The sequence below is a fragment of the Rhinolophus sinicus genome, linkage group LG06 (genome assembly GCF_036562045.2).
Source record: "Rhinolophus sinicus isolate RSC01 linkage group LG06, ASM3656204v1, whole genome shotgun sequence".
In the NCBI taxonomy this organism is placed as follows: domain Eukaryota; kingdom Metazoa; phylum Chordata; class Mammalia; order Chiroptera; family Rhinolophidae; genus Rhinolophus; species Rhinolophus sinicus.
The window spans coordinates 55,557,136-55,576,810 of record NC_133756.1 but is presented as its reverse complement, the minus strand read 5'-3'; the positions used below and the strand labels follow the sequence as shown (position 1 = coordinate 55,576,810).

Below are 19,675 nucleotides of genomic sequence, written 5' to 3'. Positions count from 1 at the left end.
AAGCAGCTGAGGAACTGAATTTTAAATGTAATTTAATTTTAATTACTTTCAATTGAAACAGCCACATGTGGCTTACAGCTCTCTAACTGATTAAACATGGAGTTTTGTTCTTTACCATCAGACTGGATATTCCTCCTGGTCCTTTCTGCCTAGTGTCTGAGCATCTTTCTCCATCTAGGGAATTATTAGATGATGGAAGTGGTACAATTCTCTGGTTCATCCCTCATCCCACCCCTGCCCTAGCCCTGTAAACTCCTGGACTTTCTTCCTTAAATTGTTCATAAACCCTCCTTTCTTTGCCCTGACCTCTGCTTCTTCCCTACTCAACAAAGAGCTAACAGGTAATGATTAAGCACAAGCTGTAGGTTCAAATCTCAGCAAGGGCACATAGCTAACTGTGTGACCTCTGGCAAGTTAATTCACCACTCTGTGCTTCTGTTTCCGCATTTGTAAAGTACAGATAAAAAAAAAAAAGTTCCTACCATATATGGTTGTTGTGGGGGGTAAAAGAATTAATATATGTAAAGCACTTAGAAGAGTGTCTGGCACACAGTAAACACTCAATAAATGCTAGCTATTTTTACTAGTGATTCTTAAACCCCCTCTTCTGTGCTCTGGTTTCACTATATCCAATCATGCACTTACCGCTGTTTATATGCCTGCATTTCCAGTTAGCCGGTGAGCTCCTTGGAAAGCAGAAAACTCACCTGATTCTTTCTGTATCCCCAGTAACTACCCTAGTCCGGGCAGAATGGGAACTCAGTGAGTGAGTGCTGAATGAATGAGTGAGACTGAGTGAAAGAATGAGTGGGGACTTTCGTGGTGTCCCAGCTTTCCCAGTAGTCTGCTGTGTAACCTTCTCAAGTCACCTAACCACTCCTCCATCACTTTTCTCCCCTGACATATTAGAGGTTTGGTCAAAATGAGCTCATTGGTTCCCTTTACCTCAAAATGTTCAGACTCTGGAATCAGGGCTGGGGGTAGGCTTTTGCCTGGAGATAAGAAGCAAAATATGGGCAAAACAGGAAGGCTCCGCTGGAATGTGTACCCAGTGACAGTCCCCTGAGATTGACGAAGTCCACACCAAGCCAGCATCAGCCATGACGAGTACCTCGTTTAAGTACCAGGCTTCCATCTGTGGTCTGGACAGTCTCCACACAGAGGGTAGAGGGTAGCAGAGCCTGGGCCTGCTCTGCTTTGCAGCCTGGGGGGCTGGGGAAGCCATGGGGAGATTGCAGAAGCCAGGGAAGCTCGTGAACCTGTTCGTGGTACTCAGGGTCCTGTCCTCTGCTGGGAGGCCAGGACTCCAAGGGTGTCACTGTGCTGGGTGGCCAAGGATCCCTGGCCAGGGTTGAGGCCTCCTTAGCCTCTGGCGGCCATTATGGAGATTGTCCTTCAAGAGTCACTGTCCATGAACTCCACAGGAGCTGTAGGTTATCCAGGGGTTAGGGTCATCAGACAAAATAAAGGATGCCTAGTTTCATTTGAATTTCAGATAAACAAATACTTTTTTAGCATGAGTATGCCCCCTTTAGACTTTATTTGGGACACACTTGTACTAAAAAATGTTCATTATTTATCTGAAATTCCAATTTAACAACGTGTCCAGTATTTTTATTTGCTAAATCTGGTGAGAAAGGAGAAGGGGGTTGGTCATTCTCCATAACTCCAAATTCTAGCCACTCCCCCACCTCAGCTTCAGGGACTACGTCCTGATGGCCCCTTGGCATTGTGTGCTAAGAAGGGAATCTCTCAAATTTTAAATGGCTCTCTGATGAAATGTGGCTTGGGAGTAATTAGTTTCCCCTTGCTGCTGTAACAAATTACCATAAACTGAATGACTTAATGGTCTGAAAGTCAAGGTGTTGGCAGCACTGTGTTCCTTACTGGGGTGGGGGGCGGTGGTGTAGAGGGAAATCCATTTTCTGCTTTTCAGAGACTGTCCACATCCCTTGGCTTCCTTTCACCTACAAGGCCAGCAGCGGCCAGTCAGGTCTTTCTCACATCGCCTTACTCTGACATTGTTTCTTCTGCCTCCTTCTTCCACGTTTAAAGGACTTGTGATTACATTGGGCCCACCCAGATAATCTAAAATAATCCTGTATCTTAAAATCAATTGATTAGCAAATTTAATTTCATCTGCAATCTTAATCCCCCTGGCCAAGGAACGTAATGCGTTCACAGATTCTGTGGGTGAGGACGTAGACATCTTTTGGGGGCCAGTATCCTCCTATAACAGGCAGGCTTCCAGTGTTGCTTCTCCTCCCTGCAGTTTGCTCACGGAGTCCCAGACTTGCTTCTGAAGGATGTCGCCTGCAGTGAGGCCCTCCTGGAGCGCTTCATCATCTTCAGCCGGCGGCACGGGGCACGGACAGTACGTGACGCCATGTGCTCCCTCTCCCAGGGCACCCTACAGTGGATGGAAGACACTCTGTATGCCAACGTGGATTTCTTCAAGCTCTTCCATGTGGTAAGGGAGATTTTGAGCTGCTTGCCCCTTGGAAGGTCATTCCTGGGGCAGCGGGGCCTGGTTGCAGGCCATTGGGGGCTTGTGAATTGACAGTCGGGCAGGGCATAAGCCTGGTGTTCAAGAGAGTCCTTGAGGAAGCTCCAGGCTCCAAAGGCCCAAGGACTCCTGACTAGTGGCGCTTCTAAGCATTGGTCCAGTGGTCACCATTGGGTATGTGGCTGCGGCAGATCTGAGTTGACCCCAAAGATGGGATAAATCCTCTCCACCCTCTAGCAGCATGGAAAGGAGAAGGAGGCCTGGTTTAACTCCCTGCCCTGTCATTTCCCAGCTAGGTGATCATGGGCACCGTAGCTGACCTTTCCTGGTCCCATCACTCACCTGTAAAACAATATAATATTTATAGACTGATAGGAAAAGATACATGAAAAAACATATGCAAAGCATTTAATAAATTCCAATACAGAAGAGCGTCACTCTCCCTCATCTGGGTCTGTTCTTGACCCCAAATACTGTTTCTGGGTAGAAAAAAAAATAACAGAAAATTTCATAGTTTCAAAAATTTGGAAAGCCCTGATCTAGCTCAACCCTGTGTCCTGGAACTGCATCCCTTCTTGGGACCTGATATCTCTTCTTTTGCTAGAAGGATAGAGGTAATTATGTAAGGGAATTTTAGAGCAGCAGTTCTCATATTTCAGAATATATGAAAATCATCAAAGAGCTGGTAAAAGATGCAAGTTCCCAATTCCTACCCCCAGAGACCAATTTAGGAGATCTGGGCTTGGCCCAGAGTCAGTCCTATAACTTTAGGTAATTCTGATGTAGTTCACTGTAGGTCATTGTTTAAGAAACACTCAAAATTAGAATCCTTCAGAGAGAGTAACATATATAATGATTCCAGCATTGAATTGTGGTTTTTCTTGTGCCTGCATTTTAATTTCTGGAAATGTGTTATGGGAAATGTCAGTCACTAAGAGCTTGGTTGAGAAATTTGTGTTTTGCCTTTTTATGGTTACTCTTTCAAGTCCCAGAAAACCCCCTCTCAGCTTGTTTTTAAAAAGCCAGCTGAAGTCTTTTTAAAATTAAACAAAATAAAACAAGACTGCACAGTTTCTAGCAGTGTTCACACTTCACCCCTTTCAAAGTGTGACTTTTCTTAGAAGGTTACTCTACAATGTGCCCAGCTCATCAAGGTAGTAGTACAGTTGGGACCTGTGGAGGCCACCACCACTGAGAACCCAGGAAGGACCCCAGGAAAGGTTTCTCGGCTCCCCACACTGCAAGGAGAATAAAGAACCATGGGGTTCAAACTTCTCTGTCCAAAGTTCCAAAGGAACCCAATTTTAGACACACTCCTTGTTTTATTTTCAGAGTCAGACAGAATAGTGAGTAAGGTGAGAACCATCCTTCTTATTCTGGGCGGTGAACACCAGCACAGCTAGGAAACCAGTACCTGTGTTTGCAGAGCTGTTGGCGGTTTCCTGGGTCCCCAGGATCGTGCAATCCTCCGGTCACTAGAAAAGCGGCAGGGTCTTACCTCTCTTTTTCAACAACCTTGGCTGCTGGGATAGGTAAATGTACCTTTGTGGCATGACCAGCAATTCTGGGGGGCAGTTCTGGAAGTAGCCGGATAAAGGGGGACCTGGGTAAGCTGTTTCATTAGGAACTGGAACCCAGCACTGGCTTCAGAATGTTTATTTGATAGACAAGAAAGACCAGAAAGTCATTCTGACCTTATATGCTGCTCTGGCAAGTACTAGAGTTCAGAAGCCAGAGGAGAACTTGGGCCAATCACCTTCACTGACCTGAGACAGACCCTGCATGCTCGCTCACCACCTCTGTGCCCGTGTCCATGCACTTAAACCTGAACTGGGCCCCTGCGAGGTGCCAGGCATGAGCGGAGGCCAATGCTCCAAGCATGCCCCTCCCACCCTCGCTGAACTCTGTTAGCAAACAGGCCATGATGCCACAGAGGGCAGCTTAGAAACGCCAACATTTGGACCCTGGATCAATTGTTCCCAGCCACACTGCACATTGAATCCCCTGGGGAGCTTGCAAACACTGTGAATGCTCCGCTCCCACCCCTGGGTTCTGATTCTGTTGGCCCTTAGTATTTTTCAAAGCTTCCCAAGATCATTCCAATCTCCTGCCAGTTGAGATTTACTGGCCTAGAACATAGGAGTTTGATTCACAGTCTCGATCTCTATACAGCAAGCATCGTAATAATAATATTACCCCAAATGCCTCTAAGGCTTTGAAGCACTTTCATCTGATCACCCATAAGACCAGGGTGCTGTGGAGAATCATGCTTTCTGTGAAGCCAGCGAGTGGCCCCAGAGACGGCTTAGAGGAGAAACCTAGTGGGAGACAGGCCGAGAGGACTGCCCGCCCGCCATCTTCTTACTCCTGCTCATCTCAATGGGGACAGACCAGAACAATACAGGACCCATGGGCCCCAAGCAAACAGGACAAACACCCAGTCCGGTGCCCTTCAAATGTGCTTCTCCGTCTGACAAATGGACAAAGTGGCTAAACATTTTTTTTTAATTACTAATAAGGAAACCTAAAAGAAATTATAGGCATTAAGACAGGATTTTTGCTTTTATTGCTTCTATCACTGTTTCTAGAAAAACAACCCTGAGGCAGCACAGAAAGGCTCAGGGCAGACCCCCCACTCCCACCCTCTGAGAGGGGCATCGGGGAGGCAGGGGCTGCTCTGAGGCCAGGGGCCGGGGCCTCTCTGAGATGAGGCTGTTATTGCAGCTGGTTGGCCAGCAGCCACGCTGAGCTGCAGTGTGGGGAACTCTGGGCCTTCTGCTCTCCTGGGCTGTTTTCTCATACGCCAGTGTATAAATAAGGTTTTATGAAATGCCAAGTCAGTGCTCATTAACAAAGAAAGAGGGACAACCCCGGTAAACCACTGTGATGGCACCTGGCCTTGTTGTGTAAGGAGCTGGGGAGGTTTCTGGAGGGTGGGAGCGCAACGCACCAGCAACTGGGGAAGCTGTGAGAATCAGAGAGGAGGTTTGGGGGTTTAGCGCCAACTGGGGCCAGCTGTATTTTTCCTCAGCCCCTTGGAGTCAGTCAGTGTTGTCATCTTCAAATAATCCAAATAGAAGACCATGACCTTATTTCACCCCACCCATCTCCTTACAGATACTTACACACTCTCAAGCGTGCAAGCACATGCACGTGCGCACACACACGCGCGCGCGCTCACATTGGATGCCCAGTGACCTAGGTGAAAGAAACAAGCAGCCAGGTGGTTGGATTTTCTCCAGGGAGATTTAGCCCTTCTTGGTTTCACCTTGGTTGTGAATTGAAAGAGCTTGTCTTCACCTGTGGTCTTTCAGGCTTACCGCCCCAAGCTGGAAACCCAGCAGCTCAGACCTGGGCCCACAGTATCGTGACTGCCAACATTACCTGAAATGTTTCACACCTCATAAAAAATGGTGTGTCAGTTTCGGGAGAGGGGTTGGGACGTTTCCCATCTGATTTGGCCCGAGGTAAGCATGCCCCTCCTCCTCCTTCTCCTCCCTCTAGATCCTTCCTGTTTTTTCTCCACTCTGGTGCACAGCTTTGAAATCTTGCTGAGAAGCAAATCTGTCCCTTCTGCTCTGATGTTTATTTGTGGAAGTTCGGCAGGGGAACTGAGGCGGGTGCCAAGACCTGCCACACTGCTGGGAAATCTGAGTTTCCCTCCCTACCCCCCGTCAGTGGATGTTGATAGAGGAAATCTGGCCTCCCCGGCATTTGGGCCCATGGTTTTCCCCTTTGCAGTCTCTTCCAGTGTGGCATGATTCAGCTTTCTTTCCTTCCCCTCAACTATTACTCTGGCATGGTTTTTACCTTACTGACTTCATTTTACCTGAGTCTCTTTGAATATGGGGTGACTGAACATTGCCTTGCGGGAAAGAAAAGACCCAGTCTTGGGTGCCCTGACTCCATGCTCCTTTCATTGCCCTGCTTTGTTCTTGGCTCTGCTCCCTAAATTCCTGAATCAGGGTGAATCAATGTGGGTGGACTACACACTGCCTGGTATGAGCTGGCCATGGTTTCTGCCCTCTGTGATCATTCATTGAGGTTTGTTAAATTTCAACTATGTGTTTCAATTGGGGGATGATACTGCTGCGTCAAAATTCTCTGGAAAAGCCCCATGTCTCCAGGATTTTATAGTGAGGTCTCATTAATGACTTAACTTCATGATTTCCTCTCCCTTCCAATAACCTTAGTCTTTGGTGTATCAACTTTCTCCCATTTCTGTGTGACGGTTTTGGGAGGGCAGAAGAGACAGGAGTGAGGCCCAGTGCCAGGAGCCTGGAGAGGGGGTGGGAAGGCAGGAGGGCTCCCAGGTGAAAACAAAGTCAGAAAATAGGGTGTTTTTTGGTTTTTTGAAAATTATTAAGCCACAGCAAGCACATTTTATTTTCAGCTTTAGTATAATATTTGTTTCTGCGTACATCTACAAAACTGTGTCTATGACAATCAAACTCTCACCTGTGTAAACAGATTTCAATAAAGAAGACGTAAAATGGCAATAGGAGAGAGGAACATTAATGTGCATACATTAAATGTACATTAGGCCCATGGGCTTGACTGACCTGCCTTGATTTCTTTCAGGCTCCAGACATACAGTGGACCAGGGCTTATTTTCATGACAGATCCTATGCTGTTTTTGTGCATTTAAAGAGACAACAATACTGAGAGGTCAAAACTAAAGTCACTTAGGACACGAGCAGGCCCCAAGGCTGCTCTTAGAATAGCGGGTCCTGCGGTCCTGTTCTTTGTTCAGTAGATACAGATTTAGTGCCAGGTATTAGGTAGCAATCAGGTTCTCTCCAGGGTCAACTGGTTTTAAGAAGAATTTTGGCCTCTTATATTTCTTGTCTTTATATAACAGTAGTTCTTAACCTTCTTATGGATTAGGACTCCCTGTGAGAATCTGACAACAGCCTTAAACCTTTTCCCTAGAGAAATACAAGTTCACACAGACACACGGGGGCTGGGGATTCATGGAACCTGTGCAGCCAGATGCCAGAGCTTTTGCATTAAAATTTCTTTCCTGCCTCCTGTTAATATACGTCCTTTTCTAACGGATCTCAACATAGCCAAAGATTCTTCCTTAACACTCATTATGAAGTATTTGGCTTCTCCCCTGAGCGTGGGACCCACTGGTGAGAGGACCAGAGCGTGGGCAGCCCTCGGGAGCACATTTCTCCTGGTGGCCAGGCGACTGGGTCCTGGCTCTGGGTTGGCCCCTAACCTGCTGTCATTTAAAAGGATCTCAGTTGCCACATCTGTAAAATCGAGATAACATGACCCATGTTATGTATCCCATGAGGTTGCAGTGACACTCCCATTAGAGAAGAAATGGGAAAACATTTTTGTTCTTATCAAAGCAAGAATGCAGCTGCTTTGCCCCACTGTTCCCCCATTATTGTTCCACTCCCAGAAATGTCCTCCTCAAACACTTAGGTGGGACATTCTCCTTCCACAGACCCCTCAGATTAGCAAGAGGTCTGTCTCATAGAGTGACCTTTGGACTGCCGCTAGATTCCAAACTCAGTTTTGCTTTCATCAACCATAAATACTGGGACTGAAGTCACAATGGAGAGAAAGGGGCCTAGTTTCTGTTGAGCCAAAGAAAGTCCCATAACTTGTCTGTTCACATACCCTAGAGCCTACCCTCTCCTCAGACACTCTGTCCCCTCCAGTCCCGGGAGACAGCATGTTTCTGTGACCTCTCCTATTAGAGATAGTTTGGCATTTCCCTCCCACCTCTGAGTGATTTAGTCTAAATTCTCTCCTCATGACGCATTTCCTGGTACTCAGGGTGTCCCCTCTGGTTGCCCCCTCACCACTGAAGCCAGCTTCCTCTCTTTTCATCTGATGCTTAACAACTGTCAGGTTGCAACAAACATGCTTTAAATCCACATTCTCCCAGTTGCCTAGCAACAACTTCCCTACCGGATAAATCTGGATTTCCTGTAGCAGCAGCCTAGGACTGAACACAGCGGGTCACACTGTCTGTCCACCACTTCATCTGCTTTTCACCTCTGTCTGGGTGCTTTCAAGACAGCTGCCCATCCTTCGCCCCAGAATCTACTGGTTCCCAGACGCCATGTCATCCTTGTAGACATGGTAACCTAAGGCTACCTATGTACCCTTGTGTTAAGTAGATTCTCAACTTAGAAATCCACACTGTTTTCCAAATGGTGTTCTTTGAATCAGAGAAAGTGAACAAAAGTCAATTCATAAAACGTTCCTTTTGTGTGCTGGCTGCCTGGCATCTGTTTAATTAATCCATTGGATCCAAAGCATCAGCAAATACTGCTCAAACAAGACTTTTTTTGTAGCTGATATGTTTTATGCTGCCTTCAGAAAAAATATTTTGTCCCAAAAGATAGGCATGTTTCTTGTCCCATGAGAACCCAAAGAGAGATTTTTGACTAACCATAATCTTCTTGGCTACTGCATAGGGCCTTGTATCCACAGGATCGAGGCCCAGGGACCCCTCAGACCAACCATAGCTGATGGGAGATAATAGAGAAATACCCTTCCCATAATCCTATTTATATATCCAGTCTCCTTATGAGGTCTAACCAGACCTTGAACTTAGGTTGGTGGTGCTGGGCCAGTTGTGACGTGGAGGTGTTACTTGTTATTTGGGAAATTAAGAGAACTTGTTTGGCATAGGAAGCAGTGGGTGTGTGTGTATGTGTATGTGTGTGTGTTACTTGCCATTTGTTCTATGACCTTTTTTCCAGAAATGTTTTTACATTTCCATTCAAATAAACTTACATTCTCTTCTGATTCTTTTGGCAGGAATAATCCATGAGAATTTGAATAGATAACGGGGGAGGGAACTAAAGGAAGAGGAGAGTCCTGGGAAAGTTAGTTTAGAATTTATGGCAACATCATTCAGACAATTGGTGATCAGATTTTATGGAGGGCTGGCTAGGAGGGGTTGGCACTATTCTGAGATGTAAGTGGTATCTAAAACGAAGGTGTTAGTGCAAGATTCTTATCATCTTGATGGGAAAGCGCTCAGAAAGAAATTGCAGCTATAGTACCAGGCAACAGCTGAGCTCAGTGAATATGTGAATAATGAATATTATTAAATTATTCACAAGATTGAAAAAGAAAGTGTTAACCAGACACAAAACTGCACCTCAAGCTGCTGTCTCCCAAATTCCTGGTCTTGTTTTTATCTGGCCATCTCTATAGTCACTCTCCCTTGCTGACTTTCCTCACATTCTTCCCTCCACCTGGATTTCCTGGCCCTCCCCTTCCATCTACAAACTCTGCCCTCACCCTCACTGGTGTCAACTGGTCTTTCAAATATCAGCTAAAGTGTCACTTTCCCTGTCCCCAAGGTGGAATTGACCACACCCTTTCTGTAAGTCACCATCATACCATAGAGATACCCCATGGAGCCTAAAACCTCAATAGACTGTCTCTTTTCCACTAGATTATAGTTAATTTACTTATTAATTAATACAACACATCTGTGTAGTATGTTCTGAGGATATTTTTTTAAAAAGCCTATCCCTATGCTTAATGAGTTTATAGTGCAGTGGAGAGGCAGATACATTAAAAATCATAGCAAACCAATATAAGAGTGAAAAATGAATGCACTGAGAATTCTAGGAGCAGCTAGGAGGGTCCACCTAACCCAGGGGGAAGGGAGGCAGGTAGAGAATGGTCATAACGGAAAGAAGACCTTGTGGAGAAGGTGAGTGGCTTCAGACGAGTTGACTCTGGTTAGTAGGTCAGGATGGAGTGGAATGGGGCAGGTTGGCGGTTCATCTATTAGGCCCTAAAGCGGTAGTCATAGCATCTAAGAGCTGCAAGCTTTGCAGAGGCCTACAAAAGTGTGTGAGACTTGGAAAAAACGAATTATGGCTCTGAAATACCAGAATAAACTTTAGAATTGAACTTAATAAACATTAAATGTTTAAGGAAGATAATATTAAACTTTATTGTTAAATTTAGTATTCATAAAATTTGAAATCTGAAAACTAGTTTATTGTTCAGGTTTCCCCACTTTACAAACAGTCCCAAGTATTTGCAATGATTGCTGAGAAAACATACCAGATCATTTATTAAATGAATTACACAAGGTCCGATAATTTCAAAAACAAAATTAAGAGCCTAAAAAATGTATTTATAGATATCGATCTGTATTGGTAAATAGATATTGCCACATATAGATAGGACTAGAGAACAGGTGCTTTTCAATATGTTGAATTTGACGTGGGATGGGGTTTTAAGACCAGTGTGCCTAGAGCCTATGGAGGTAAAGGAGAGGGAATGGAGAGATGTCCTCTTAGGCAAAACACAGCCACAGATAATCTCCAGCCCACAGTAAAGTGAGGAAAACAGACAACAAACTTACAAAGAAGGGAAAGTAATTAAAAGTGATAGGAGCTGGTGACTGCTTGATGTTTAATCTCTTTGGACACATGAATGTGACAATTCCTTATTTTCTGTGCCTCTGGGCTCCTAGCTCCTTTTAGGTACCTTCCGATCATCTAGTACCTGATTGTTTTTTCTCTGCACAGCGTCTTTGGACTCTGGTCCTTGATTCCAGCTTCCTCCCAAAGCAATATTTTAGATGTTCCTTGGCTATCTCCTCTGTAAATCAGAGGGCTTATCCTGCCCCACACTCAGACCCGGCACGACTTCCTAGATCTCCAAGCTGGGGATTTTGACACTGGGATTAGAATTGGGAAAGCTCAGGATGACTCCCAGGCTTCTAACTTTGGTGACTGGTCAGAAGGTGATGCCATCACTGAAGAAGGGCATCCGGGAACAGAAGCTGGTTTGGGGGAAGGTGACGTGATCAGTTTAGGACAAGTTAGATCTGGGCAAATGACCAGCAGACAGTTGGATGTATAAATCGGGAGTTCTGGGGAGAGGTCTGGGTTGGAGATGGAGACTAAGAAATCATCAACAAAAAGGTAGCAGATTAAATGATAAAGGGAATGGAACTTCTCAAGGAGAGCGTGCAGAGTGAGAGGCAGAAGGTATGGAGGCCCTGGGGACCCTCAACACTGAAGGGGAAGGTGGAGGCAGGGGAGCTCATGGCAAGGCAGACAAGAAACAGAGCAAACTAGGGGAGAACAGATGTCAAGTGAGGAAAAGGACATGCCAAAAGTGTCAAGAAAGTCAGAGAGGTCTGAAAAGACAAGAAGCCAAAGTATCCCTTAGACTTAAAAACTAGGAGGAAATGGAGGGTTCTAGTTAAAGCTTCTTAGTAGCATGGTGAGGGTGGGAGACATGGTGAGGAAGTAAAGCCCCTGAATGTGGACTACTTTAAGTGCAGGAATACAGGTGGTGATGGGGGGGGGGGGGGTAGTTAGACTATAGCTACAGGGGAGGGGGTGAAAAGGGATCAGAAGTTCTGTCTTTCATATGTGAGAATATTGAGCACATATACATAATAATAATGATTGGAAGCCTAAAAATACATCAGTGACATTCTTGAAGATACACTTCATAAAGGCAGGACTTTGCCTTGCTCATTGCTGTACTCCCAGCAGCTGGCACAGAGCAGGCACTCAATGTATGTTTGTCAAATGTGTAACTGTGTCATTTAGAAATTGCCATTGGGTATAACAGGATGCTGGAAAAACAGTGGGTTTCATTTTGCTCCCAAAGCAGAGTCCTGTGGTGGGCCATGCAGGAATGCTCTGGAGGCTCCACAAATTTTCTCAAGAACCAGTCTCCTCCTCTTTTCCCTCAGGCATCTCTAGCACGATCTCCAGATGTCTGCTGTACCTCCCTCAGCACATCAGTGTTCCAGGCAGAGGGACAGTGAAGGGCAGAGGACCCTTTTTCAAAAGACCTTCCCCAGAAGCCCCACCCTATGACTCCTCCTAATAGCTTATTGGTCAAGATTATATCATATGAACACCCCAAGGGAGGCTGGGAAATGTATATACAAGGGAGGCTGGGAAATGTAGTTTCTTAGGCAGGCATTATCACCTTTAGCCAAGTTGGATAGACAAACAGCAGTCTCTGCTGTCATAGTGAGAATCAAGTCACAGCAGAAGCAGAAGGGAAAGGGTCAGGAGCCTATGTGCAGAGATTGTCCTCAAACAGAAGGGACTCTGTTGCTTCTGAGCATGGGTGTGATGTAGCTCAGTTTGGGGGCAATGGACAGGAATGTGAGGATGACCACTGACGTCAGTTTTCTCAGTGAGAACAGAGGTCTGTCCATTTTTGTATCTCTCATGTCTAGCACATGAATTCAGTGCTAGTCAATGTTTATGGAATATATTTGAATTATCAGGACTCTTTTAGATAACAAGGTGATGAAAATGTGGGGTGGGGAGATGCTTTTCTCATATCCTTGGAGTGAACCCTTAGTCTTTAGGGAAAGCAAAAACCCGACTTGAGACAGGGTATTCTACAATCCCTGCCATACAAGCTAATGCGATTAAAATACAAACTGTGTTCAAAATGCAGAAGTCTGTGGAATTGTCAACCAGGGGAAAGATGGGGAAAAAAAGTAAAAGGTTGTTTTTTCTGGAAGGACACATGACAAATTGTTAGTAGTGATTACTCTTGGAGGGTAGCTACAGATTGCAGGGAAAGCTTTACCCTTCATGTAAGTAAGCAGGTATTACTTTTATCTTTAAAAAATCTAAGTGCTATATGATTCAGAACTACCTGGGCAATAAAACTGATTGAATTAGTAAAACTGGATAATTATGAAATTTCAGAAAATGGTTAACTTAGCACTCCTTCACTGCATTTACTTCTAACAGGATCTCAATGTGGGGGAGTTTGACTTCATAATGAAAACACCAAAAATTATTTGCTCTTTTTGAGAACACAACTTAAAAGTAGACTTATCTTGCAGAGACTTTTCTAACTGGACGTTGATGAGTGTATCATAGCCTCTAAGGCAACCTTCATTCCACTGTCCAGTATTATAATTCACAAATGTTTCCTGAGCTACTATAAAAAAGGCAATGGATAAAAAAGTTTGAGAGATACAAAGATAAAAAGATAGCATCCCTGCCTGTGATGGTTCATTTTATGTGTCAATCTGCCTGAAGCATGGGATGCGCAGATATTTGGTCAACTGTTATCCTGGGTGTTGCTTTGAGGGTGTTTTTGACTAAGATTAATATTTAAATAAATACCCTAAGCAAAACAGTTTGCCCTCCTAGTGTGTGTGGATCTTGTCTAATCAGGCGACGACCTAAACAGAACAAGAGGACAGATCCTCCCCCAAGTAAGAGAGAATTTTTCGTGCCTGACTGCCTTTGAACTGGGACAGTGGCTTTTCTTCTGCCTTCAGACTCAAACACCAGCTCTCCTGGGTCTCCAGCCTGTCTACTCACACTGCAGATTTTGAGACTTGCCAGCCTCCATATGCATTAGCCAGTCCCTTATAGTAAGTCTCTCTCTCTCTCTCTCTCTCTCTCTCTCTCTATATATATATATATATATATATATATATATATATATATATTTATTTATTTATTTATTTATTTATATGTATATAGTTCAACACATATACACACACACAATGTATGCATATATATTATATACAGTAAGTCCTCACTTAACATTATCGACAGGTTCTGTGACTTTAAGCCAAAGAACATGTAACAAAATCAATTTTACCATAGATTCATTGATATAAACAAGAGTTAAACTCTTATGACATCTCATCAGCATTATAATAAAACGACATTGAACAAAACGTTATTCAAGGACCTGCTATATATATATATATATATATATATATATATATATATATATATATATATATATATCTTATTATATCTGTTTCTCTGGAAAACCCTAATATACTGCCCTAAATGAGCGTATCATTTCATGGAGTATCATGTATATAAACAGTTATAACTGATTTGCTTGTTGCTATAATAAGAATATTTATTCATTCATCAAATTATATATAAATATATATATAAATATATATATGTATATATTTATATATATATATATATATATATATATATATATATATATATATATAGAGAGAGAGAGAGAGAGAGAGAGAGAGCCAAAAAGAGGTATACACATTTTAAGAAAGGAAAAAATTATTAAAATTGTAATACTCAATATACCAATAACAAAAGATGAATACAAGTCACATTTGACGTCTGCAATTACAAGAGATGCTCAAAGTGGTTACCATCAGTGTCCAGACACTTCTGACTATGGAAAACTGCTTGAGCGACGTTGACCAAAGTGTCCACTTGTATACATTTTTTTGGCACTCCCTCGGTATAAATGTAAATAACAGACATGGTTCCTGTCTACATTGAGCTGTATAAGATGACAAGTAAATAACAGAATAATTACCAGTGGTGTAGCCTGTAAGGAAGGGAAGAACGTTCCCTAAAACACAGAACAGGGCAGGGTGAGCAAAGGAGCATAGAGAAGGGAATGTTATCTAAATCTACCATGGCGACAATTGGTTTTCAAATAGATAGTTGTGTTAGGAGTGAGACTTGAAGGATGAGAAGTTTGCCAGGCAGAGAAGGGCAGGGGGAACGGTGTGCAGAGTGAGGAGGCATGAGAACGAGACTGCCTTGCATGTTAGGGAATGTAGGAAATATAGGAAGAAGCCCAGCCTGTGGGAGGAGAAGCAAGAGAGAAGGCTAGAGAGGGAGCACGTACCAGCCCATAAGAGACCATATGTCCAGGGCTGGTATTGACCCTCTTTCCTGGAAGCAGTAGCGAGCCATGGAAGATCTTTGGGCAAGAGAAGTGACATGATTGGATTGGCCTGTTAGGTAATTCAGGCTACATTGTTGGAGGAGGTAATTCAGGCTACATTGCTGCACATTGGAATGGAGGAGATTAGAGGCAAGGGACCAGCCAGAAGGCTGTTCTAACACAATGTTCTGGGAGAGAAGCAAAGTGAGCCTGAGCAAAGGCAATCCTCGTCAAGAAGAAAAAAATATAGGAGAGAATATTTACTTAGTCTTCACTTATTCAGCAATTTATTTTTGCAAGCAAAAAAAAACCCCTTTTATTTTAAAAACTTTATTATAGAAATAAATATAAAAAAGAGAAAGTATTATAATGCAAGCCCATGTACCCATCACCCAGCTTCAGCTATTATCATCATTTGGCTGTTCTTGTTTTATCTGTTCCTCACTTTTTTTCCCTGAAGTCTTTTAAAACAAATCACAGACTGGATCATTTCACCCTTACATACTTCTTTACGTATCTCTAACGGATAAAAACGTGCTTCTTTTAACAAAACTACAATGCTATAATCACACCAAACAAAATTAACAATAATTCCTTACTATTCTCTAATACTTGGTCATATTCACCTGTCCTCTGTGTCAGCTGGTTTGTTCAGATCAAAATCAAGAGAAGGTCTACACATGACATTTCATTAATGTATCTCTTAGATCCCCTTTCTTCTATAATAGTTTCACTGTCAATAGTTAGAAGAATTGGCAGGAGTTGGTGATAACTTGCCATTGGCATACATTTTTTACCTGCTTGCTTCCTCCTTTATACCGATTTTTCTCAGCCCCACCCTCCTATGGGAAAAATAAGAATTAACATGCTTTGCCCAGTATACACGGAAGCTATTGTCAAGGAGTGTGAAATAAATCATACCAAGACCAATGCCTAAGCTTAGTGTTAAGGTTAAAAGATACTTCTCAGTGGTATAGTTTCAATGGTGCCTTCGCTGTTCCTTCTTCTGGAAAATTTTCCTGTCTGCTTTGTAGCTCTCATGCATAACAAAGCCTTTCATCTTACATGAGAAAATAAGCCTGAAATGCTAATGTCCCAGGAGTGTGCCTACATTTATTTTTCAATTTCAGGTCAGAGAGAATGTGAAGACCCCTGCACCTACAGCAAGGAGAAAGGGGAGGCAAGGCTGGTCAAAGCCTAATTCCACCTGCTTCAGTGCTTTGCCGTAGCTCGATCCATCCACCCGTCATTTAGGAGAACCACACTGGCAAATAAAAAGCTGAGGTTGTGGCTTGTGGTCCACAAATACTTGAATCAGAATTACATGTCGAGCTTGTTAAAACGCAGGTTCCCTCCAGGCCTACTCAAAATGCATACTAGAGTTTGAAAAACACTGTTTTAAAACTTAGAATTCAGTCCTGAAAAGACATAGGATCAGTGATTCAATCAGTTTTGAAACTATGAAGAATGAAGTCATTCATTCAGGACTTGAACTTGGTTTCCGGAAAACAGGGTGTTCCCAAGAGGCTCTGGGACTCAGAGCCAGCAAGTGGACTTTCACATTCCCCACCACTGTGGAAAATGCACGAACAGTTGTGTGTTGTCACATGGGCCTGAGGTCACCAGAACACTGCTGCCAACTGGAGACTCTGCAGGAGAACTTCTCTCTCTTTAAAGCTACCAGCAGCCGCTTTGAAAGAAAGGTGATGTGACTGGTCAAATCTTACATAAAAAGTAGCGTCGCATAGAGGAAGCAACCCAACCTGCCTTCAAGGACACAAAGGGAGCAAAGTCGTGAACAATGACGAGGAAGTCTGCGAGTGTATATAAAGCTGGTGGTGAACAGATGGGGGCAAGCATAGGCGGCCTTCCTCCACACTCTGTTTTCCTTCCTCCAGGAATCTTGTCTGGTGTCACTAAACCAGCAGTCAGAATCACTTTGGCGTGTTTAATGTCACCATGAAACTATTTCTGATTGACTAGCTCAGCAGGGTGACTTGGAATAGAGCCTTTGATTTTCCCAATTAGATAAAAGAAGTTTGTTTCTAAAAGCAATCTTGCAGAAAGAAAGGGTCCTGATCAAAAAGAAGGAGGATGTTCCAAGCACACAGGAGATCAGATATGTGTGTATGATGTATGATGTATGTATATATATATAATTTTTTTTAATATATATTTTTCCTATCAATTACAGCTTCCTACACTCCTAGACAGTAGTTCCCAAGGTATCGATCTGAGATCCTGGGGAAGAATATTATCTGATATGTCACCAAGAATTCAAGAGGTAAGTGGCCAGATCATAGTTTGTAATTCCATTTTATCTTTCCACCATTTTACCATTTTATCAAACACAATTTAATTGTACCTCAAACCTGTTCATGGAGAAACACATTTGAAATTTCCATCTAGTGATTTCAGAGCACTTGTTCATGTCCTACATCATCTGTGCTCCTGAGTTGGAAGCAAAAGGAACGGAACTATCGTGATTTCACACCTAGGAAGAAATGCCACCTTGTCTGCTGTGGCACAGATTGTCATTAGACTGACGATCAAATCTAAGTCTTTCCAGTGTGGAGGTGGCCTGTTACTATGTTTTGCTCTTAAAATCCACATAAATCTATACCACAATAGTAGCAGCACACATTTATAGAGGGCTTACAGCACTAAGTGGCTTACATATATCAACTCATCACAAGGAAAATAACTGATTCTTTTATGCTGTTTTGTGAATGTTGTCCACATTTTAATTAACATCTGGTTGCACAGCCTTTGCCCTTATAGAAACTGATATTTCACGCAATAGATGAGAGCAGCTGGGAGCATGACGATGCTATGGCAGCTGCCCTTGTGCAACGTATGGTCCAATGGGGAAGAGAGATGTAAAATAAACAATTACCTTCAAGTGTGATGAGTGTTATTAAGGGACGCAAAAGGTGAAAACCATGTTCCCCGAACTTTTCCCTCCTCCATTATTGTCAGCTGACTTGGGCTTAGCCAACCTGGAAAACTGCGTGGTTGGGATCTGTTTTCATAAAACTCAGCTCAACCTGGGCAGAGTGTGAGCAGGGGAAGTTAGGGCAGAGTGCTGTGCAGGGAGAGTTAGAGAAGGGCCCATTTTTCTAATGGCCACCTGCTATGGTGGGAGTCTCTGTTTAACATTTTTCACAAGCATTTTAAAAATTCATGTCAGTAGAATAGGGTTAAAGTTGATAAAGAATGTAATTTAAAAAGAAATCCCCAGTGCATATCAACACTCTTAATTCTGTGCGGGAGTTCCAGAAGATTCCTTGTCTGTATAGATAGCAAGTCTGAGCCTTTCTGAACTAGGTTGAAGCAGATGGCCTACTTTATATGAACCGATACTAGACCATTTGACCCTGGAACAGCCCCTTCATTTCTGAGTGCTTTGATAAACAAGCAGCATAATAATAACCCCCTTACAAGACTGTCATAAGACTTACTGTTGTTGAAGCAATTTGAGATTCCGACTTTATTATTGAAGCCTAGACTGTGATTATAGGCATGACTCACTGTGTGGATTCTACACGGTGCTCAATGCTTTCAGAGGGCAAGTGTTGGCATGTGGACAAAGAGAGGGGATGACAGGTAAACATCACTTAGTGCAGTAGGGGAACTGTTTTCAGTTTCACCTGATTGAATCCTAATGGTTTTTGAAATTCCCAATTGCCTTTGAAAATGATTAATAAAGTGTGTTTGGGGAATAAAAGCAGCATTGTTTTTATTTGTATTTTCCCCTAAAGCAAAGCCAGGTAGCATTATGGGAGTCGAGACCCTGGCAACTCTGGGAGCACTCAACTTATTTCCCAGCATTACAGGTCTACCTTCAAAGGATGAGGCCAGCTAGTGCCGTGGAGAGGAGAGCACCAGACTCTTCTTAGTTGGGTGCAGAATTTAAAAAGAGTTTTTCCAAAACAATAAAGTGTTTTTCCAAGTGTGGGTACTTCATCTATTCTATATTTGTTTGGATCTTCACACGCAGACACACACACACACATACACACACACAGAAACCACAAACCACACATTTCAGGAACATGGAAGAATTCACATTTGGTAAAATTAAGCTAATTTTCCAAAGAACATAATTTTCCAAATATAAGAAACTAAATTCTAAATTATTTAGCAAAGAAATTTGCTCTGACTTTGCCTTTCTAGGACAGAGCCGTTCCTCCATCATTTTATTTCCCAGTTTTTCCCAGTATCTCCATCTTGATGGAATAACAGAACCCACGAACTGGCTCATAGAGAAATATTCTCTGCATTCCCCCATGGACACATTCCCAAGGAATTCAAGTAAAGGGGACTGGAAGGCAGAAATGATATTAAAATGCTTTGGGGATTCACTCTTTGATGTTCTTTAAGGGTCATCCTAGTTTCCTCTTAGTCCCTCAGTGGATAGCAGTGTGTGTAATTTTACAGCTGAATTAAAAATTGCTTAGACTATGGATGTTTTCTTTTAAACATGGTAGTCAAATAAATATG

The 19,675-nt window shown here is 43.1% G+C and overlaps 1 protein-coding gene across 1 annotated transcript in view; it reads left to right on the top strand.

The window, feature by feature from the left end:
* Positions 1 to 19,675, top strand: part of ABCA4 (ATP binding cassette subfamily A member 4) — a 106,250-nt gene that overhangs the window by 7,895 nt on the left and 78,680 nt on the right. The window contains exons 3-4 of the mRNA XM_019752592.2: positions 2,273 to 2,470; positions 17,367 to 17,456. Of these exons, the coding sequence (XP_019608151.2) occupies positions 2,273 to 2,470; positions 17,367 to 17,456 (288 nt within the window). The remainder of the gene's footprint in view (positions 1 to 2,272; positions 2,471 to 17,366; positions 17,457 to 19,675) is intronic.